Raw genomic sequence first — 23,536 nt, forward strand, 5'->3', positions numbered from 1 at the left:
AAGAATTGTCCTGTACCAAGAAATTGCGTACATGTAATTTCATATCAGGTTCAAAACTTGTTCAAGGTTTAGGTTCAAAAAGTTGTGTGGACAGAGAAAAATTTTCTTCTCATGATTTTCGAGGAATAGTCTTGACACCAGCGTAATTATGAGTGCATTGTTGTCTTACAGCTAGGTGTTAAATATTTTAAGCCATAAAGTATCACTTTAAGACATAATAGATAAATAAGATGTACAGCATTTTTATGAAATTTCTGCTTCGTTCTTTAGCATATCACTGAAGATTGTTCATTGGCCATGGCTGGTCAATGAACTCGAATCGTCAGAGTTCGTTGACACCGAGTTTGCTTCCTGTGTGGAAGATGGATTTCTCATTGTGGTTTTGTCTTTATTGAGAAATAATTACTGTTTTTACAGATTTGTTGTTTTTGTTAGAGAGGATACGGCCCTGGGCCAACATGAGTCATGGGAAGGATGTTTCAGATTTGTAGTTGTCTATCATTTTACCACAATAAACGGTTTGTTTTTGCATGAGTCTGTTAGACTCATAGTTTGTTTGGATTTACATTATCAATATACATGGATGTACTCAACCAGGTGAACCAGCTACAAGAAGCAGACTGGCCTGAACATGTACCAGGAGCCTGGTGTAAATGTATATCTCCAAGCAGATCTTTTGGTGGCTGCAAAGACAGTATCAAATTGGCCAGGGTGTGTCCATTTGTCAGGCAGTTATCACTTAACAAAAGATACAGTACCAGCACAGAAAAGAAATTGTGATAAAACTCCTTACAACACGTCAAAAAGAAGCCAAGGCCCAAACCTCTGCTTGGAGAGTAGGTGTGGATGAAACCAGAGGAGATCAGAGCTTACAAGCGGCAGTAGCTATCACAAAATTACACATTCCTTCCCCTAGCAACATGTTGACTCAAAAGCTAAAGGAAGAAAAGGCCGGTTCTGTTATCTCACGGACGGATTACCTTTCTGTCTAGGGTGGAATGTGTAGAAGAGTTGGCCTAAATTTTACTGGAAATGTTATTATAAGCCACTGGTCTTGTTTCGGACAGTACCTTGGAATCGGAATACAAACTATCAAAACTCAGTTGAATAGTTCTTTCTAGTGTTACCTGACAGCTTGTTAATTCTTACTTTTGATGTAAAAAGACTTGGAATTCCTGATATGGATTACTGTATTACTAATACTTGCAGTTGTAACACAGTAAAACAAGAGCCTATTGCACACACTGCAAAGGTATTTTAGGTAAGACAAGAGACCATAGATAGTCAGTAGACCCTGCCCCACCCCCTCTGGATTTTCATGTGAAAATTCAAAATATGTGGGTATCCGTTCTTCTTATGAATCAACAAGATCATATTTCCAGGCAAGGTTCAGGAAGAATGAATAAGGAGTGAATCACAGGTAACCCTAACCCTCTTGTCTTAGCTTTGATAAAGAAGAAGAAGAAATGGAACAACTTAATTATATTAGGATCACCCCGGAAGTTTGGGCCACTAGCAAATCTTACATAATGATTCCTGACCTGGAAAAAATTGGTAATTAAAAACTGTGACTCCACCCTTTACCCTACAGGTGTAACGCCTTACGGATGAGTGTTCGAAACAGGAGCAAGTAGAACAAGACAGATAGTTCTATAAACTGTCGTGTTGTTTGCAGATGGCTCAGATTCTTGTTGTCTTCCGTACGTGCAACATCACACGTTTAGGAAACCTCATCGTAGAGTTGAGTCAGGTACAGGTATTTGTTCGAGGAATTTACGAAGTATTGACGCATATCTTTTCATTGAGTAAGAAATGTCAGAAATTCTGCGGAGGGGTTTCGAGAGTCTGTCAGGAAAATGAAATTACAGGATATTAGACAGTGACAGTGCAAAATTGCCAGGAAGTTGTACTCTACATTTACCTGTGGAATGTCACAATTTAGAACTGTAACAGGAAGTCATCGTCATAGGATTGCTACAGACCAGGTGAGAGGAAGTGACAGGGAATATTGCTACAATTGTAGCCAGGAAGTTGAAGACTGTTCTAACGTTGTCTAACTGGGTGGAAAATTAAGACAAGTCAGGAGTAGGCGGAGTTGGAAATTGTTTGAATAATCCTCATTCGGGTCAATATTAGTGCCCGGAAGTCCGATGTTTGAAGGGATAATAGAAATAACAAAAGTTCGGATAAACAGATCGAAAGATTCCGACCAGGCATCGACATCTGTCCAGTAGAAATCGGTTTGACAGAAAAACTCATGAAAACCGAGCCACCAGAACTGTGTCAAGTGTTCTCATTGGTCAGAAGTGCTGGGAAAATCCTCTTGCAGGGTACAAAACTGCAGGAAAACAAACCATGTTCCAAAGCAGCTGTCTTATGGGTGAAAGGAGTGGGGCTTAAAGCATGTACAAACGCTTCCGACCTCACGGTGCCTGCACGTCCGCTATGCGTACCAAATCACGCACGGTTGTTCTTTGTACCACCTCTCTGTGTGTGTCAGGTATATGCTAATGAGGCTGGGTTGGGTCTTTATTTACATTTGCCTGCCCCGGAGTGCTGGACTGGTTAGTCATACAGAGGAGGGGAGTGACACAGTACAGTAGGGTGCGAGTCACTCTGGTTACCGCCTGCACTTCTGATCAGGACACGAGAAGGGAAGGACCTGATTTTGCCTTGTCTTAGGACTTACCCTGCAGATGAAACATACATGGGAGTTATGGTGAGTGTGTTTCGCGTTGGTTGTCAGCTTGAAAGTTGAAGTAAACTGCACTGACAGGAGAGTGTTTGGAGGGAGGTGTCGCCTAAGGGCTTTCTTACGTGCGCATGAGATAGCTGACAGTTCACGAAAGGCCATGGGAACATCTTTTTCACACGGTGGCCTGGCCTCGTAAATCTCTCGCTTCTCGGTAATCTGAATGTGCGCACATGAAAATGTGGACTGTGTTGGTATTCATGATGAATGGGAAAGTGGTTGCGGAGTGGTTCGGGGTTAGTGTTTTTGTGTGGTCCCGTTTTCTAGTGCGGCAAATGCCTGGGCGGACGGTATTGTACACAAGGTTTATGGGAGCATGTCCCCATTTCTTTCATGCGTACAAAAGGGCGATTTGGGCGGTCTTTTTTTTAGTTGCTTTTGGCCAGTCTTTTACCACAAAAGTTTACTACAGAGCTTTTTCGTGACCCATAGGTACTTAGGCATGATCACCTCTATATTAAGGGACTTAATTCCAAAATGTATTTGCGCTGGTATTACAATGCATGTACAAGGCTGTGGTGCTGACGACAGTATCCTTTTACATGTATAAGAAATCTTTGTCAAAGTTTGAGTTTTTGCCATTTTCACAATTGTTTGGGAACACACGTTTAAAGGGCATGACACAAGCATTCACGTACATAGAAGGACCAGAGTGGTTTTTCAAGTTTGAATTGTGGATAAGCATTTTTGTACATTTTTGACCAACTTTTTAGTTTGTACATGCTATAAAACAGGGTGTGCTGTTATATGTAACCCAGTGACAGTCCTGATATGTGTTAGCAACAGCCCTGTTAATTGCTTCATTATCACACCGGAAGTGGAAAGAATGGTGGATAATTAGACTGAGCCGTTATTTGATGACGCAGTAGAACTACCTGATCATGATTGTCAGTGTACAATTGATTGATTAGTTGGTTGGGCTTCCTCATTGTTAGTAAAACTAGCTTACTACATGCTGTATTGTATCCACAACGTACTAAACTGTGTACACTGTCTGAGAAAATGAAACTCTATGACGGTGGGAATCTCAGAAAACTCAGGAATGTCAAGTTCCGTTCTTTCCTGTGACGTACTGTGGTCAAGTACTTGGAACTTCCTGTATTGCGGTGTGATGCAATATATTTATAAGTCAACAATTGGACTGAACTTTGCGATCTACTTTTACTTTTGTATTAAAAAAGTCATCTGATATCAACTATGAGAAGTTTTCAAAAATCGTGCTGTGACTAGGAAAAATGTAGTTTCGTTCATATTTGTACGACAAAAACAACTTGAGCGTAATGTTTGTGGTCTGTAGAGTCTACACAGATGTCTTTGAACGTTCTGAAGCACACAAACACAAGGAAACCATGTGGAAACCTCTTGCAGAGTGGGTTGGGCATTTGTTTGTTCACCTTTTCAAAGCTGCGTAGGTACCAGACAAGAGTGTCAGGGCACGTGCGGCATGGCACACAATAGACACGAACAACAACAAAGTCCCGGAATTTTAACTTCATCACGTTGACAAAGAACTGAGGAAATGAACTTCAGCAGCCAGGATGTTTTGGTTGTGATGTGTGTGCGCGCTGCACATGATTGGTTAACCGCTATGAATAAGGCTATACGTGTTCCACCTACAGTGGGTCTTAGCTGTCAACAGCCAGAATTGTGGGTCAAGAGTTGCACCGAAAAAAGAATTATGACCGCAGAAAAGCAGCACCTGTGCGACTTTCGACAAGACACAATGCTCTATAACACACATGAACTTTTGCTTACTTGGCAGAGGTGCTGACATTCCAAATTCGTTACCACAGCAGGGATTCAAAGCAAATATGAAATTTTGCCACATCATAAGTCTTCAAAATTCCATCACCCGTTACTAATGAAAAAAGCAGAGCTCTCGATAAAGATGAACATCGATCAAAATAGCTGGAAACTTTTTCCCATGGTTTTTATAATTCAGCGTGTCAGGAGGTGTTATGAGGTTGTTAGCAGACACTAGTGCTGCATACCTAAACCCACATTTAGGTTCAGGTCCGGATTCAAGTCCAGAGGTTTAGGTTCAGTTCCGGACTTGTAAGTCTGGACCTAAACCCATGGCATATACAATATTGCATGTGGGCAACCCTGCAATGTTGTCTGGGTGAAACTTTGGCCACATAACATGGAGGCCGGTACTTGACGATGCCCGATGGCAATGTTTTCTTCATTTTGCAGCAAAGATTTTGCAATGTACGGAAGGTTTTAGGTGGTTTGGAAAGAAAAGGGGTATGTGAAATGGTCTTTTATGGTAATAAGTCCGGACTCGGTTCTTGACTTTTAGGTTTCTTTGGACTTGAACCTAAACATTCTTACAAGTCCGGATCCAAGTCCAGTGAACCGGTATGCAGCACTAGCAGATACGGCAGCTGCGTTTCTTCTTCCTCTAAATATGTACTTCTTAGGGGATTAGGGGCTTAAACTGGAGCCAACTTCTGACTGGGTCACGCCAATATCTTGAATTTCAGCTCTTATTCCCAGGAAAGAAATAGTTGAAGGTGAGGGGGAAAACTACAAAGGGAATATATTTCTTTCTGGTACTTAGTATTTTTCTTTTGTGTTTCATGAAGTTCAACCTTAAACTTTGTCTTTTCCATTGTGAACAAGTATAGCAGGTGGGTCAGTGGATATTCAGGATAGTTTTGGGCTATTCCATGTATCAGGAGGGGGGGGCAATGAGGAACATAACATCGGAATCCTACCCCTTTAAAAGATATCAGATATTTAAAAACAAGTCTGACGGCCCAAGGTGGTTTTTTAAAAAAAATCCCCCAAGTGGGCCCAAACACGTGCAGGTACGTTGGCCCGATCCACTGGCCCAAAGACAGTGATTCAGAGGGGAAAATCCTGCCCTGGGGAGCTTCCTTCTCTGTTATGGTAATTCCGCCACAAATTCAAGGCTTTCTGTCGGAGCGGCTGTGATTGGCGGAGCCCCGGTAGGAAGTCCCCCCCTTAAGGTTATCGCGTTTCCAATCACTGCGCACGGCTCGGGCCCCAGGAGAAGTAAACCGAGCCGAAGTCCAGTTGAGCTCTGAGCTTCTCCCAAGCCGGGCGTGTCCACCTTAATGTCCTTGCAAACATGAGGATCCTGCAGAAAATGGATGTTCAGCACAGACCGGTAGGTTTCTTTTACATCCTGTTGAGAAAACTTTCCTATTTCAAAACATCGGAAAATGCATTATTGACTACAATTTTTCACTTTTTTGGACAGCTTGTGGTTGCGTTACTGGCTTCAGTGGTTGCTAAAAATAACATACATGTATATCTCTGCGGTGGATCTTGGTGGTTATAATGAAGAAGTATTAGGACTAGGTAGAAAGTCTGAACTGGCATGTAAGTTCCCACTAGGAGGGTTTGATCCCAGGCTGCGCCGTCAGTAACTGCTGTGCATCACTGGCTAATGTGACAGGAGGCTGTTTCATTTTGTCCATTTCACAAGTTCAGGGTCATGGGCAGGAGACCTCCCAACCATTCTCAGTCGGCCAGCTGCTTGCCCAGTCAGGAACAGTCGGTTAGGCTACTTATGAGAGACAGTGGACAGTAGCTTTTTTATCAAAATGACCTGGGCAGAAGTTTCCACCAATGTTATTCATAAAGGGAGAACTTAATCTAGAACTTTTTCTGAGAAAGGAAGACTTCACTTCAAGCATAACAATTACGGTATAGTAGATTTAGTGAAGAGGAACTAGTATAGACTTCCTGCAGACAAATAATACAGATTTTTCGGGGGAAATTTGTTCTTGATTTAAAGTTGTACGTGTTGTCCTGACATGACTAGTAATTACTTCTGCTTTGTTGACATTCTGATCAGGAAATTTCCAGCACGTCATAAGCCAACGTCACGTAGCAATGTTTCCTCCAAGGTTGGAGGAAGGCAGTATTTGGTAGTAGATTTCCTCTCTTGCATATTAATGCTTAGTAAAATTCTTCGTTCTGTTGGTAGAACTAAGTTCATGGCTAGAAGAAGTTTGTTGCCTAACTCTGCCAACTAGTCTGTTGACTAACTCAGTGTCTGACAGGGAAGGACTTTTTGCGGACTGTATTTCAGATTCCAGTGTGTACACCTGTCATCTTAGAGGAATAAAATCTCAAGGTGCCGCTGATATTGTTTTGATAGCCTTGTATGAGGTCAGAAGGTTTCTTGATTATTCGCCTTGAGGTGACAGAGTAGTGTCACAATGTACGTCATCATTCCACACATGTGGGATGAATATGGAAGCTTAACGGACATGTGTTTGCGTTTTGGTTCCTTTTCATTTCAATTATCAAGGCTGTTAGCTTGTGTTAGCGGGAGAACGCACTTGGCATTGAGTTACAACGTTAGAAATTCAGACTGTCGGCATGATTGGATAAAAAACAAGGCAACTAATGTTTGCTTTACATTCGTATAAGGAAATAGACAAGTTTTGAGGAAGTTTTGTCCAAAGTTGGGACTTTATTCCGCAAAATTGTGCGCAGATGTGAGTGCGAGTGTGATCGTACATGCCGGCGCACATGCCTAACAATAAGCCCTGGTTGATCGATTGGGGCACACGACAAGTGGGGTAATTAAGTTTTGTCCCCAAGCTGCCCAGAGGCGGATTGGATGTCTAACATACCTCCAACTACGTCCAGTCCTTCTCGGGTTTCAAATCATGATATTACTACGTCCTTTATTGGCCTACATCGATAGAGATCTCAATTTGGCGTTCGGTGACGGACGTTTGAATTCAGACGTCACAAATTTTTCGGACATATCACCGGTCCGATCGGATCGTTCACATGTGGATGCACACGCTGACGTCTCTGACTATCAATCAGGCGGCGTTTAAGTCATTACCTGTGGTTAAGCCCGTTAAAAACACCACCTTTGCCATCTAGCACGTCAACTTGAATGCCGCAAAAGGTGCTTTATCCTTAGATGCCCCCGAAAAACTACGTCCAATAATTAGACAAAATCTCAGCAAAGAAATGGCTTGGCAGACCTAGAAATACAGGTGTGCAAATTGTGTCTGGGTTGAAATTGGAACTGGAAAAGTTGGAGGTATGCTTCTTTTATTTTTCTTCCTTGATGTGTGTGAATAGTGTAAGTGATTGATGTTTTAAGTTGCATACAAAAGATTGGGGAAGTCCAGACATTGTGTATACTGTCTGTTCAAGTAATTCTCCCAATATGTCTACCAGCTATTAGTGAAATCCAAATATGAGCCAAAGTTTCAAAAGATCATGACAAAGTATTGTACTTTGTTCTTAATCAATAAGTGTGCCCCCCCTCTAGTGTGCCCAAGGTTAAATGTCATGAAATGTCAAAGTTCGTTCCATTGTTCTCTCCAGCAAGGTCACGAGGCTTCTTCAACCTAGAGAGGATAGCTAACAGACATGGGGGGAGAAAGAACACTCATTATACAGAATTTTCATAATTAGATCCCCATTACCCCGCCCTTCCTGCATACAAAACTTACCACTTCCGAAGCTTTCATACAATGTCCTCAATTAGTGGTTTGGTGGGGAGCAACTTTCATGGTCAACACCAGGTTTCAGCTTTCACTCAGAATATTTCTAAACCCCTTTCCAACCCTCCTAAAAATTCTCACCAAACAATCTTCACATTAAGTAAAAGAGCCGGTTTTTACTTGACCACCTGTAGCTAACGCGCCGCCTTCTAATCCATTTCGAAAAGAAAGTAGTCCTTACACAACTCAACATCTTGTACCGGCATGTATTAAGACATACCTGGATAACTTGGTAACCTAGAAAAGGGTCTGTTATACAGGTTATAATGACAGGTGTTTGTAATTGAGGGTTTTTGCGTATTTGAGCAGGGTTGATCCACTCTTTATGTTATTTAAAAGCCGGGCTCAAAGAGAATCATGTAGCCGTCCTGTAGATATCAATAAGTAAAAAGTTCTTGTGCTTAGAATCAGGTATGTTTTGCTAGGAAAAAATATGTAGCCGACATGTAAAATACAGCGAGGGCATCCCAAGTGCGGAATCCTTACGTGCCAAGCTACAAGTACATGTTCCTCACTTTGTTCCGGAGTCCAACATTCCAGTGGTAATTCTTATCATTAAGAATGTTTGTTATTCGATAAGCTATACATGTATATACCCTGTTGGAAAACTTTCTTGACTTACATGTAAATATTATATCAATGAAAAGTGTAAGTTGGATAACACATGGCTAATGCTGCATTGGTAGGATTTTTCCACTGAAGTGCACTCTTGTAATGTTATTCCAAGCCAACGGCCATTGTTATATCTTCTACTTTGCTTCTAAGCCATATTTAGAAAAGGCCAGGTTAAAAAGGCAGCGCCAGGCTATTGTCACTCTTATGCAATCCAGTTCCAGTTGGCTGAACCTTTGACTTGACCTCTGGCCTGTACGTCTTACCTAATTTGCGTCTGCTTGGCTTGAGAATCTTGTTATCTCAGTGGGGGTACTGTCACTGTAAACATTCTAACTTTGATACAAGCGACAACTGGGAACTGAACATCCCAGTAGTGTTTTTAGAAGATCAGGGACAATTGGCAAGTATAGATACACGGTAAGTGTATTATACATCAATGTCAAAACTTGACTTTTTGAGTTGGAAAGAAGTTAGCAGGTGGAAATGATTGATCTCGATTGAATGCACATGAAAAATGGTGGCCTGAAACAAGGTCATTTGCTTCAGGTAGAAACTTCTAGACATGAAGTATTAGTAGCTAATATCAGAATGGAATTTTCTGCTACAAACATTCCTAAAACAATTCCTTATTTTGGCCTCTTTCCAGACCTAGATTGTAGTTTCTCCTCTCACATTGAGAAATATGTTGAGAAGCCAGTTGGATTTACAATTAAGCAGGTCAGTGAGTCGCAAAACACAAGCTTTACACGTGAGGGAGTGTTTGCTAACGAAAGGTTATGACCAGATGACTACATTGTACCAGTCAGTGTTTGTATAATTAGTTTGTTTTGGTAGATATGGAGTATTTTTTCCATGGACTACGTGCCTGTTTGCATGCGACAGAACAGGCCTGTCCCTTCAGGCTGTCAGTGCAGAATTTAGCAGTGTCCTTACCTGTCAGTCTAGCGTCTGCCTGGAGACAGGGAGGGTGGCAAATCAGTCAGTTCCAGAGATAAGGACATGTGCAGTGAGGTTGAGAAGTCCTGAAAAGGCTCGCTGAAGTTTCTGTGGTCCAGTTCGTTACCAGTGTGCAAGGAGTTACGGTGACAGCAATAGTAGAATTCAAGGAGCGGCACCATGTGCAAGTTTCAGTGGGACTTTCCTACAATAACTAAGGTAGGAAGTGAGGTAGGGAAGTTTTAAAAGGGCTCGCTGAAGTTTCTGTGGTCCAGTTCGTTACCAGTGTGCAAGGAGTTACGGTAGTGGCAGTTGTAGCAACGAAAGAGCGGCATCATGTGCAAGTTTCAGTGGGACTGTCCTACATGTACAATCACTAAGGTAGGAGATTAGACTATGGCAAAAGGAGAGCCTTGCATAGTTTGTGTGCATTGAAATGGATTGTATTTACTGTAAAGCTTCAGATTTTCTTTTAGTGGACTGTCCTACAATCACTAAGGTAGGAAGTTGGACTAGAGCAAAGAGAAGGTCTTACCACCATATAGTTTGTGTGCTTTGAAATGGACAGTTTACTGTTCACCTTCAGATTTTCTTTTAGTATGTTTAACATAGGCATTGATTTTTGTAAAAGTCAGAGGTTCTTTCGGGTCACCATTATTTTGAGGTCAGTCACCTCTGGGAGTCCTGTCGGTGGTTAAACCTGTAACATTGTTACGAATTCCTGGTGATGAGTGTCCCCGACAGAGTGGAGCCTGTGGTCAGGCTACGGACACAGCTCGGGGCCACCAGACTCCCTGTCTCTGTGTTTCCTCTGCATGCAGGGGAAGTTGGTGGTATTCCATGATAAACCTGATAAAACTCTGAGCTATGCGTGGATGTGCCGTAGACGACGCTTCTGCTAACCTTCTCGGAACATAACAAACTTCAGAGTTCGAATCTCACTATTTTATTAGAAGACAGGGCAAGGGTTGACTGTGTTACAGTCAAAGCTCAGGAAAACGTGTATGAACTTATGCTGATCCCTGAAAATTCCTGAAAATTTTTGCGAGAGCAACATGTTTTGTGTGTTATGTTAGAGGGAACCTCTACCAGAACGTAGCCTGAGGGAAAGCAAAATGTGCTTGCTGCACACGGTTAGTGTTCTCATTCATGCCCGAACTTGCAGGTGTGAAACCTGTGTTCAAACTCGTGTTTGTTAGTGTTCGAAGTAGGTACCCTGTCCTGCAGTACAATACACGCCGTAACTGCAGTGTAGAACAGTTCAAAGGTGCAGGTGTTGAAGTTAAATGGTCCACTTTACGAATGTACACTGTTTATTGGTGTATTGTTTTTCCCCGATCCTTTTGTGCCTTCTCACGCAAACACTACTACGGCCCGTGCCACTGTGTTTTGTACACAAATGGGTTGAGGATGTCGCTGGCCTCACCTGCTGCATTTTTTCTTCTTCATTAGACACAAAAATGTTGTTTTTTCCTTGTTATGATTAGGCCTGTTGCTTTTGTATACAGTTGATTCATTTTTTGCTGGTGAACGGCATTGTTTTTACCCAACTTGTTGTGAGAGCATTGCTGACAAAGGCTTTGTTCTAGGAAGATACATCTGTGGTTAGTTGTTGAATGGAAAATGTCCAAAACACATTCTTTGCTTCCATTTTTCATTCACATTGAACCTGACTGGGTTGAAACACTTTTTGCCTGTTAAGTTCCATACCAAACTTTTTAAAGAAAAGAAACTTTTGTTGTCCTTTATGTTGTTCTTCTTCGCTCATTTTTGTTCCTTTTTGCTCGTTTTTGCACTTTGTGTACACCATATTTTTTGGCCTCTTGAATTTTTACCCAACTTTTTAAAGAAATGGTTTGTATATTGTACTTAACGTTGTGTGTTTTGTGTTTGTACAGAAGCCGAGATCTCGCCTGATGCGGCGTAAGTCAGCCCCGGCTCACGTGATCCAGGGGCACCTCACGGGAGGGGGACGCAAAATCTCCTCATCAGGATCTCTTCTTAGGTAAGTACACGAAAAAAGTTTTTAAAAGTAGTCTGTGAGTAATTTCATCAGGTCGGAGAATGAATGATTGAATAGCAAAGCTCTTTCTTCACAACCACTTGTTTAAGGAAAAATCGACAGATGGTTCAGTTTGCACTGAAACTATATATTATAGGTGTTACTGGTTCACTGTGCACTGAAGCTAGGTGTTTCAGGTTCACTGTTTGCTGAAGCTAGATGTTACTGCTAACAATGTGGTCCCAAACCTTTTAAAGCTATAAGAGTAAGACAAAAAGATGTGATGTGAACTGAAGAGCACTCAATCCACCAGAGTGAAGTCACAAAGTTAACTTTATTGTTCTTCTTCGCTTTAGCCCCAACAGCCTACCCAGTAGTGGCCGTGTCTCGCCGGTGGAAACCAGTCCCGTGTCCAGACAGAGACTGGGAACCAACAACAATGCCATCAACAGGCAAGTATTATTTACTCACAATCTACTGCTTCCTAACGATATGCAATTTACGTATGAATAATTGTACTTACCTCTACACTGAGAACATAATATCTAGCGTCCGTGTAAAGCCTTTTAACCTAAATCGAATTTTAAATTTTTTAAATTCTATCTGCTCTGTGTATTTTACGTATTGTTATGATCAATGTTAACGTTGGTGCAATTCGTGTTTAAATTTCAATGAACATGTCAATGCCAATATTATTAATAAAGCTGAATGTGAATCAACAGGCAGTACATCATGGAGGGGCCTGTCCAGCTCACCCAGGCGCTCCAGACACAGGACAGATATCTCTTCCTCTTCAGCGACATCGTGCTGGTTGCAAAGCCAAAGTAAGTGACTGTGCTGTGTGTTCTGTGGTTGTTGGCAAGCTAAGAGAGCCCCTAGCAGAACGTAACGGAACTGCACCCTAGTACAAGATGTTTGCATGTGTCACTACTATGCAGTGCTCTACTGTGTTTTAATTAATAACTTTGCTAAGTAATAGAAAGAAGGTATAAATCAGCAAAATGATTAAAGAATCTCTTTTTGAGCTCCCTTTGTTGTTTTGAAAGACTGTTATTTTGGGAACTTTGCATGAATGTTGTGACGTGCTGTGAAGTATTCATGAAATTTGAGGGAAATATTTCCAGCAGTGCGTCATGTTTTATTCATCACACCTATAAACTTTTGTTTATTTTGGTTTGATTATTCCTTTGGAATTTGCCATTTTTTGTGCAAAAAGTATTTTTTTAAATCATAGATGAACTTGGAACTTGAAGTGTAGAAATTAAGACATGAAAATAATAAACATCCAAACTAATGACAGTGTTTTTGTTATTCCAGGTCGGCAAACACATTCAAACTGAAGCACAGGGTACGCCTCAGTGAGATGTGGCTCGCCACGTGCCTCGACGAAGTTTGCGAAACGACAAAAACATTAGACAAGTCCTTCGTCATCGGATGGCCGACAACAAACACAGTGGCAACGTTCAGCACGCCTGAGCTGAAAGAACTTTGGTGGGACGCTTTGACGAAGTAAGTACGGTTCCTCAGGGCTCAAAATTCATTTTTGGCAATACATGTAGGTGCAACCTGAAAAATTGGAGGCACAAAAACTTTTTGGGGTGAACCACATGAGATAAAGTAAGAAGAATGTCACTAATTAACAAAATTAATTATGTTTTATTTCTAAAGAAACATACTAAAACAATGATTTTACATTGTATTATTTTTCTGACACTTAGTTGTACTGTAGTATGTAGCATAGCCTTCACATCTATTACATTTAACATCTTTATATATACATAAATCTACGAAAATATTTGGGTGCACAGCTCCAAATTTGAGCTCTGGTTCCTTGAAGCTGATTAATGGTGTATTTTGACGTCAGTCACCGGAAGGAAGCCATTGATTAAAAGTGACCGTTGAAGGATACTGTTTTTTACTCTGAGGTAAACAGTGACAAGTTGTCCTTTAGATCTAAGGACAGATAACAGTCTTTGATGTCAGAGTGACAAAAACATTACCCCTAACCTTGTTGACAAGGAGGACAAAGAGTTTATAATTTCCCTAAAAATCAGAAGTGCAGAGTAGTGACCCAAAAACTGAATTTTGTCAGTCAAGAGAAAAAGGCATGGCTTTACTGTAAGTATATAAACTGAAGGAATACCACATAAATAAGCAATGACATCTTGATTGGCATTTTACTACTGTACCTACCATAGTTAGAATAGCTGTCCAGTTCAGTTGGCTGCTGAACACAATTGAAGATGGTGCTTCAAGCCTAGTTTTGTGCCCAAGAATGGTCGTAGTGCCATAATGTCTATTCGTCGAAAAATTGGGTCCTATAAGCGGAGGTTGGTTTAATCATTTCTATCTGTTATGTTGTTAGAAGAACAATCATTATGAATGTAGGCAGTGTTGTGCATGTTTACTAAATTGTTGTTTGTTCCTCCTTTTAAAGGTTGATAGCAGAGGGGAAGTCAAAGGAGGAACCCAAGTCGGTGACTCTGAAAGTAGAAAACAGAGACATCGAGTGTCCTGCATATGTAAGTAGACCATTTCTTTCTACATTTTACATTACATATGTAGAGTCAAGCTTTGAAGTAACAATATCAGCAGTGTTGAATACAAAGAAGGTTGTATACATAACAAAATGTTTAATGAAAAATTGTATTTTGGCATCAGAAGCTGTTAATATTCATGTTGATGTATCAATGTGCTCTTTTTTCCATTTTTCTTCAGTCCAAGTCCTTTTCCGTCAGTAACACAGACTCGGCCAGCAATGTGGTGAAGATGTCTCTTCAGCAGTTTGGGATCACTGTAAGTAGTTGTCACTACCACTCACAATATGATAGTTAATTTCATTAAACACATGTCTTTCATTTTGATCAACTATGTAGATGTAGATGATGTAAAAGTGAAGTACTTTAAGTTTCAGTGAAAGAGTCCCACAATTTTAATCCACCTTTTTATGTTAGCGAGAGACCAGTACCAGAGACAACCAGGCTTTATACATAATCTCTCAGTCAAATCTTATTAAGTGACAGAGCCTGTCTCTTAGTCTCTCTGTCAGTCAGTCTCAAAAGACTATGACTTAAACTGGTCAAAATGGAATTGTACTCATCTGTTCTTTTTCAAATCAAATCTGAGCTCAATTCAAACACAAAACATTGCCTGTAGTCATGATGAATAACTCAATCTTCTGAACGTGTTCCAGGATGATGCCAGTAACTACAGACTTTGGGTGAAGTCCGGGAAGGATGAGGCTCCGTACCCGCTGATCGGACACGAGATCCCCTTCGCCATCAAGATGTCCCACCTGCGCGACGCGGCGGTGACGGCAGGTGACGATCACCTTGTTCTGCTGGACCAGGAGATCATGCCCAGCATGGACCACCTGTCACCCGAGACACAGGTCCAGTTTGTCCTCAGGGACAGCAGGAAGACCAAAATTGTCATGGGTAAGCCGTAGTCTTGTTTTTTGTTTCGTAAAACCAGGAAACCAGTTTTGTACAGTAAGTACAAAATGTACAAGCTGGGTAAGGCTGTACTGTAAGTTTTGAACCAGGAAGGAACCCTATTCAATAAGTACAGTGGGATCTTCAATGATTGTGCTCGAAATGTTGCTCAAATAAGGGACCTTTGGCTTTTTCTGTTAACTTTATGTATGTCTTCATAAGCCAAAAGTAAGGGCACTGGCATTGATTGTAAGTCTTACAAAAAACACAAGTGAAACTTCGAGTTGGACTAAGTTTTCCATCTTCCTTGTTTCATGAGCAGAAGACATTCCAAGCAAGAAGCTGAAGAGGTTCAAGAAATCTCCCATCATCAACTGGCCCTTCAAGCGCACCTCCAGCAAATCTGACATGCCGGATTCACCCACAACATCAGAGGCCAGGGGGAAGTAAGTACTGCCAATCCTTTTTTCTAACGTAGATAAACAAAAATTTGGAAAAATGTATATGCAGGTTAGTGTGTGTGAAATTGAAAGTGTGCAAGTATTTCTGATGTCTACCTGCACCAAACCTGCACTGGGTTGGTGTATGTGGATTTGCTGCATTGACTGTTGCGGCCTATGAAATATAAAGGAAACAATGGCAATTGTTTCTTACCAACTTTTAGCATGATCCATACTTCTCAATGTCTGAGTGGTGCAGCAAGCAAAATTTTGGAGGACAAGCTACATTTGTAAGCCTAAAACAGAGCTAACCTAAGTGCCGTTGTCTCTTGACTCTATGCCATAGTGGTACAAGCATGCTAGGTTTCCACCAGGCAAGAGACAAATACAATTGTCCTGCACAGGTTTGTCCTAATTTTAATTTTTGTTCGGTTTTCCCCAGGTTGTTTGGCCACCCTCTGGAGAAAGTGTGCGTGGACGGCCAGCTGCCCAAACCCATCATGGACCTGCTGGCCTGCCTGTTCCAGAACGGGCCGTACGTCACGGGCATCTTCCGCAAGTCGGCCAACGCGCGCTGCTGCCGGGAGCTGAAGGAGAAACTGGACAGGGAGGGAGAGTACAACCTCAGCGAGTGTCCCATCCATGCTGTGGCAGCTGTGTTCAAGGTACATATTGTCTGTTTCTAAGTCTCCCAGCTGCCCAACCCCGTAACCAATACAAATTCGGTACCAATTGGCTGTGGTATTGTCTGTTTCAAAGTCATTCAATGACATGTTACCTGACAAAAAGTAATCAGCGATCAGTAATTTAGAAATCAGTGAATCGGTAATTTAGAAACCTTAGAGTTCAGACATGTATTACTGTAATACATCTTATTCCATGGTAGTTATATTTCTTGGTACCAGGCAAAAATGAGGTTTAAACTTTTCGAATTTTGAGTTCATACAAGGAAGCCATATTCATGGTGTCATGAAACTGCAAAAGTAAACCACTGCAAAAGTTTCTACACTTACAGTTGTAGGAAGTTTGACTTTGTTCTGACACAACAGTCGCTGATGTTTTTTTTTCTGTTCCTGTGTTTTTCCAGGACTACCTGCGTAACCTGCCGCACAGTATCCTGCATAGCGACCTGTACCAGGACTGGGTCTCCTGCAACACAGAGCAGAGCCTCACGGCTAAAGTCACCAGTGTCAGAAGGTGAGACCTTCTCTTCCATCCTTGATTGTCTGTAAGAAACTATTTGAAGCTCTATATTTATCATTAGGAGTTTAGTGCTGTGAAGTAGGTGAGCAACATTGTACATTGAAGTAATAAAGATAACCTTTAATTGGGGGGATAAAAAGTCATTGTCAAAAAAGTACTAGGGAGCTAACCTTAGCCATAAAAGCAAGTGGGAATGGCCCCTGTGTTTTAATGTTATGCAATGTACAGAAACCCTGATAAGTCAACACAGAACTGAGAGGAATAGAGACAGAGGATTACTAGACACTACCATGCAGTGCCCCAACAACCCTGACTTGTGTTTAACAAGGGACCAAGGTACAAGACAATGTGCAGTAAGCGTTTGAGAAAAATACAAAACAAAGAAAAATAACCTTTGATTGTCTTTTGGTTTCCAGAATACTTGAGCAGCTGCCCAGCGGTAACCTGACCCTGCTGCGGTACTTTGTGTGCATCCTGCACCACATCAGCCTGAAGAGTGACGAGAACAACATGACAGCCTACAACCTGGCCATCTGCATCGCCCCCAGCATGCTCAACCCACCACTCGAGGCCTGCGGAGACATCCAGGCCGCAGCTACCAAACAGGTGGGGTAAAATACAATGACAAGATACATACACAATTTGTATAAAGTGTGGTACTGGTACTTAACTGGTACTTAAAGTCAATTTTCTGCTCATTCTTCTTATAAGACAAGTCGCATCCTGTCCCATAGCCTACTGATATCTGCGAGGCAAAAATGTGTTGTCACTGTCAGAAAATGGTTGCTTCTTCTGTATCGTTGGCTGGTTCTAGCTGTTTGTGGGCGGTACCCAAAAAAAAGAGACACTCATATAGCTAGTTTTTTTGGGTATTTCAAACACTTTTACACAATATGAAATCATTACGAAAATGTGAGACATCCACCCAAACAGGTGGGGACATTGTACATGATGTACAAAATGACTAATAAACTAGCTGGTGGCCGTACCAACTTCTAAGTATCTAATATCAGCCCAGAAAAGATCAAAGGCATAGGCTAGCATGCTTTTTGCTTGCTTACTAGGGCCCTGAAGGAAAGTCTTTTTTAAAAATGTCCGTTTTGTTTAGTATAGGCTTCCCTTTTTGGTTGTAGGATCTATGGTGTTCTTGATACAACTATACTGTTTTTCTTTGGTACCTACTGTAGTTTTCTAAGAGGGTAACAATAGCTTGAAGTAGGTGAGCAACATTGGACATAGTAGTATAAAAATAACCTTTAATTGGGGGGATGAAACACTCCTTTTATGCCTACTCCTATTAGTTTTCTAAGAGGCTAACAACAGCTTGCTGTTCTTCCCTGTGTAGGTCCCAGAGGTTGTGCAGCTTCTGATTGAGCACTGTAAGGAGATTTTTGGTGCCGACATTACGACGATCATGGGAGAGGCGCCTCAGGATCCTGATCACAAGCTGCGCCAGGATTCCAGTGGAGATTCAGACTCCGTTAACAGCATGCAAGATTGCACAGGTGAGGAATAGAGTAACAAGAAATTTGTGTGCACTTATTTGCATATGAATCAATAGTTCATGCCTATAAACCTGCATTTCTCCTGCAGTCTCTAGTGTCACTGACAAAAGGTAGTGGATGCTACGTGAAACATCTGACTGTTTCCAAAATCATATGCAGTTGCTTGAGTAACTGTTTTTGGCATAACAAGAAATGTCTCTTGCTTAAAACAACAGTTTCTGATGAAATTCACAGCAACAAACGTTGCAAACAACTCCAAGAAGTCAAAATTGTTTTGAACAGAAATGGCACGTTAGGCATGCATGGTATCAGTAATTATGAGATAAGGCTGGAGTTCCTGTTGGGCTAAAAATAAACTATTGATGAGGTATTTTTGTAACAACAAACCTTGTCCTCAGTGGACTTATTACTAGTTAGATTGGTCTCTTTGGTATTTGTTGGCTCATTGACAATATCTTTTGGCATCCCAAATATTTTAAGCATTGAAATAGCACTGTACATGTCATTACAGAAATACCTATTCCAAAGTGATATGGAGTGGAAATGACTTTCCAAATTCACAGTGATCAGTACTGTAAATGCAAAAAGGTTGTCATTTTTGTAGTGACTTTTTACCATGAAACCGTAAACTGTGCAAAAAATACTCATTCTCTCCTGCTGCAAAAATAAAAAAAAAAAAACTACGCAAAAGTAATAAAAGAACTGCGAAGGCGAATGCATGTACAGTATTCAAGAGTAAACAAACTAGAAGTTATTAAGAATAAACTGACCAGAAGTTTTGGTTGGTCTACAGGAGTGATGCGGAGGGATGACTCCTCTCTGGACAGCCTGGAGCGGGAGCTGTACATCTCCGAGATGGAGTCCAGCCCGCGAACGCAGCACGGTGACCAGTTCTCCCCGTCCAGCCTCAGCCGGGACTCCGGGCTGACCCTCAGCGACACCAACCTGTACCACCCGGAGGACGAACACGCCGGGAACAACGAGAAATCTCGGTACGAGCAGAAGTACCAGCACGAGAGGTGCAACAGCGACAGCTCCCAGCACCAGATGAGCATGCACCGTGACTCCATCCTCGACAACATGTCTCTCGGCTCCAGTTCCGGCTACTCCTCTCTCTCGCACGACTCGACCCCGATCCCTCCCCCGCGGAGGAACCGGAGAAAGTCCGAGCCGCCGCCCCCGCCGGCGAAGCTGCTGAGGATGAGGAAGAACTCGGACGAGAGAATAATCCCCGAGTACATCAAGCAGATCAAACAGCTGCAGATTGAGAGCCAGAAGATGATCAGCGAGACTGAGATCTACTCCCCAGAGAAAGACACTGTTCCACACCGGAGGGTGACTGTCACAGGCGCCGTTGACAGACCGACGACGCTGGACTTGTTCCGGGACGTCAGAAAGAGCAGTAACTCCTCTGACCTCTCCCCGTCATCTGACAGCGTGTTTTCCGGCTCCGAGAACAACTCCCGCCGGTCCAGCGACGCGTCACTGCAGAGAGCCCTGGGAAACCTTGTCACCGTGTCTCCCAGGGATCCTCCTGCGCCGCCGCCGAGGAAAGAAGTGTCTGCGGAAGCCGTGAGGCTGAACATCGCCCTCGGGCTCCACAACAAGAGGCCGTCGACAGACTATGGTGTACACGTTGCATACTCCCGGCCTCACACCGCAACCCCTCCCGTCCCAAAAGCAGAGGAGGGGCCGTACTTTGCTTCTTCGCCCTCAAAGATGTCAGCACGGCAAGTCGAGACACCACCCAAGTCGTCCCCAAAGTTGGCAGCAAGGCCCACCCCAGCCAGCAGCCTGACCAACCTGAGGAAGGGCCCCCACACCCTACTCAGGAGTAAGAGTTCAGGGACTCTGATCACGACGGGCTTGGAGATGTCCCTGGAGTCGCTCACGTCGAGCGACGGCAACCTGCAGGTGTTCCACGCCCGCAGCAGCTCCGAGAGTGACACCCTCGACGACAAATCGTCCGGCCTCCGCCAGAGAACCTTCACCAGCCCCGTCCCGCTGGACATAAAAGAGCCGAAGGTTACGGCAGAGCAGGTGTTCGAAGTCGTCGACAGGAAGAAGCCGAACCTTCCGCCGTCTTACCAGGAGGCAGTCAGCCGCAGTCGCCAGTACCCCATCTCCAGCGGCATGCAGGGTCTCACAGTCCAGACAGTGAAAACCATGCGAATGCAGAGGCAGGATAAGGCTGTAGAATCACAAAGCGAACCCGTGTGGAAGAAACAGAGCGAAGCGGTGTGGGAAAAGCAGTCCAGCGAAACGACGCGAAACAAGCGACCCAGCGAACCAGCACGGAGTTCCAAGCAGCCAACTGAACCGGCAAAAAACAAACCACAAGCCGAACCAGTCTGGGAGAAACAGAGCAGTGTACAGAAAGAAGTCAAAGACGAGGAAAACACGACAACAAACGGATCAAAGTCCACCGACATCCTGTCGAGGTTGCAACGTGGAGTAAACCTGACAAGGAGTAACAGTGACTCTGTTGATCACACACGACCCTCGGTGTACGGCATTGGTGGCAAGGCCAGCACGAGCAGCAAGCTTTTCCAGGACTCCTCTGCTCCCAGGAAAGCTCTGCCGATCAGTAAGATCGAGGTGAACCCTGAGCAGAAGCCGGTGTGCAGTCTACGAAGAACGAGCAGCGAGCTGGACCGGACAATCGCTGTCCACCGTCAGCACTTCCAGCTGCGGAGACAGCAACTGTTTTACGGGCACAACTCGCCGATGAAACCCATGAGGAAAGAAATGGACATTCCTGTCACGGACACTTCTTTGGACAGACAAAGAAGAGGGTCTGCTCCTGAGACCCAACAGAAAAAAGACTCCATCACAGACACAAAAGTTGTAAGAAGCAGCTGCCCAAGCAAACTGGTTTCTTCTTCGACGTCGAAAACGGTCCCAGAGAGTCCGGGTGGCATCAGTTCATACGACATTGTTCAAGCCATGACTTCTGCCAACTTCCTGTCGGTACAGAGAGGCCAGCCCAAGAGACAAAACAGCCAGGAGAGTCTGAAAAACGATCACACGCAACCTGAAGCAACTAGTTCCTCTGGGACCAAGTTCCAGTTCCCCTTCCCTGATCCCAAGTCAGATCCCCCCTCCTCCATGCTCTCTCCTGAGGTTAAGAACACTGTCAAAGACTACTTCCTCAGTAGCGATCCCATCAACGGTCTGAAGCGAACGAAAGAAGCTGTCAGCGAGATCACGAAGACGAAACAGGACTGGAACCAGAGAAAGCGAGGCAACTTGGACTTTGCCGACTTGGACCAGATGATGTTCGCTGAGGAGTCTTACGTGTAGCTATAGACAAATGAACACAGAGACATTTGAGTGTTCGAACATTTTCCGTAATTTTATTTTCTTGAGGAAGATTGTGATTGTGGAAGGAGAAGAGGCTCCTCTTATTGCCCAAGAACCAATTGTTGTACTATGTGCCATAGGTCTGTTGCAATCGGGCGCAGGGCTTTACATGTGGACAAGTGCTACATTCTTCTGTAAATACGTGAGCCAGCATTCACAGCTGGAGACAAGTGTAAATAGTGACAGCATTCCACATACTTTAACTACTCCGGTCAAGAAACCAGGGTATATATACATTCTGGTTCGATACCTTATGTCTGAATGTCGTAATATTGGTTATACTTCAGTTGTTTCGAAGTAATGATACATTGTACGTATTTGTAGAGAGATATTTGTACCAGACTGTATGTGGAGGACCCTGTAACACAGCATTGCTGTCTTGTAAATATGCATTCCACAAAGTCTTTGTCAGTGCAAGCATGGCTGGCATATGTGCAGTACACAAGAAATTCTCCTAAGTAATTTATAAAGTATAGAGTTTGTATTTTATAAGCTGACTGTTTAGCAGTAGGTAAATTTATTTCCAGTTCCTCATCTGCAGTATTGTGTCTCTGTAAAAAGTTGTAGCTAGATTTTTTTTTTACTTTTTTAAAAGAATACAGTTTTACGTATATATTGTCAGGTTTTAGTAAGTCGCAAGAAAAATGTTTGAGCTGTCCCATTCCAACTGTTTTTCTGCCCTCTTGTGCTGTTATTTCCCAAACCACAATCTCTTAAATCAAGCTGATTCTGTTCATTACAATATTTGATTAACACTGTCTTGTGCTTCTCTACGTACACAGTAGAGATGTAGAACTGCAGCTGAGGTCTGCAAAAATGTGGAAATGGACGTACCTTAAATTTTTGCTAGTTTCATTTTCTGCATGTACTTACATGCCCTGGTCCATAATCCATACATTTGGGCCTTCTGTGTTCTTGTCTATGGCCAGTAAAAACTGCCATGAGCTTGTAATTAAATCAAACGTTGTGTACATAAAGTAAGACTATAGAGTACTATGTTTTATCCCTATATTTTCTAGTACCACATCTTGTGTATAGTTCCCCCAACTGGTGGAATGCCAGTTGTAAAGTGGCAGAGTCAGTGCCAATCTAGTTCACTGTTCTCAGTTTGTCTTGTGAAAGACAGAAATGTTCATGTAACACACCCTCAGCCAGTCTCGTACTGTATAACTACAACGTATAAGTGTTTATACAGCATGTTGCAACAGTTACCTCTACCAGATAGTGCTGTTGCCACAACTGTAAGGCTTATAGCTAGCTAAGCACAATTTTCGTTTTGTAAATAGAGAGCTGTTTTTATTAGGTGTATACCTGCTTGATTTCTAATGTTAAATATGTTCTTGCCCTCTACACGGCTTAATGTTACCAAAAATGGTTCTATCTTGTTTCTCTTCTGTTTCGTGTCAGATCTTATAGAAGCATTATTAAAGGAAATACCTCATTTTGACAGAAAACATTGTCTGTTATTTCTTGAGCTATTGTGAGTGAGTGTGTGTGTGTGTGTGTGTGTGTGTGTGTGTTTGTATGTGTGTGAGTGTGTGTGTTTGTGTGAGTTTGTGTGTGTGTGTGAGTATGTGTGTGTGTGTGAGTGTGTGTGTGTTTGTATGTGTGTGTGTGTGAGTGAGTGTTTGTGTGTGTTTGTGAGTATTTGTGTGTGTGGGTGTGTGTGCGCGCAATTAGGGGGAAAATGAGGGATAAAAAAAGCTTGTCCTTCGCACAAAACTTTTATTTCATTATATCATAATTACAATAGCATACGTGTTCAATACTAGTAAA

General features: G+C 42.7%; 1 protein-coding gene across 1 annotated transcript in view; it reads left to right on the plus strand.

Moving 5' to 3' along the window:
- LOC109487388 overlaps positions 1-23,214 on the plus strand; it is a 71,599-nt gene extending 48,385 nt beyond the window's left edge. The window contains exons 8-20 of the mRNA XM_019791376.1: positions 11,712-11,818; positions 12,172-12,267; positions 12,538-12,639; positions 13,133-13,324; positions 14,253-14,337; positions 14,534-14,611; positions 15,009-15,252; positions 15,572-15,695; positions 16,132-16,354; positions 16,777-16,886; positions 17,309-17,498; positions 18,238-18,397; positions 19,191-23,214. Of these exons, the coding sequence (XP_019646935.1) occupies positions 11,712-11,818; positions 12,172-12,267; positions 12,538-12,639; positions 13,133-13,324; positions 14,253-14,337; positions 14,534-14,611; positions 15,009-15,252; positions 15,572-15,695; positions 16,132-16,354; positions 16,777-16,886; positions 17,309-17,498; positions 18,238-18,397; positions 19,191-21,700 (4,221 nt within the window). The 3' untranslated portion in view covers positions 21,701-23,214. The remainder of the gene's footprint in view (positions 1-11,711; positions 11,819-12,171; positions 12,268-12,537; positions 12,640-13,132; positions 13,325-14,252; positions 14,338-14,533; positions 14,612-15,008; positions 15,253-15,571; positions 15,696-16,131; positions 16,355-16,776; positions 16,887-17,308; positions 17,499-18,237; positions 18,398-19,190) is intronic.
- The last annotated feature ends 322 nt before the right edge of the window (positions 23,215-23,536 follow it).

The sequence above is a fragment of the Branchiostoma belcheri genome, unplaced genomic scaffold, assembly GCF_001625305.1.
Source record: "Branchiostoma belcheri isolate BF01 breed outbred unplaced genomic scaffold, Haploidv18h27 scaffold88, whole genome shotgun sequence".
Lineage (NCBI taxonomy): Eukaryota > Metazoa > Chordata > Leptocardii > Amphioxiformes > Branchiostomatidae > Branchiostoma > Branchiostoma belcheri.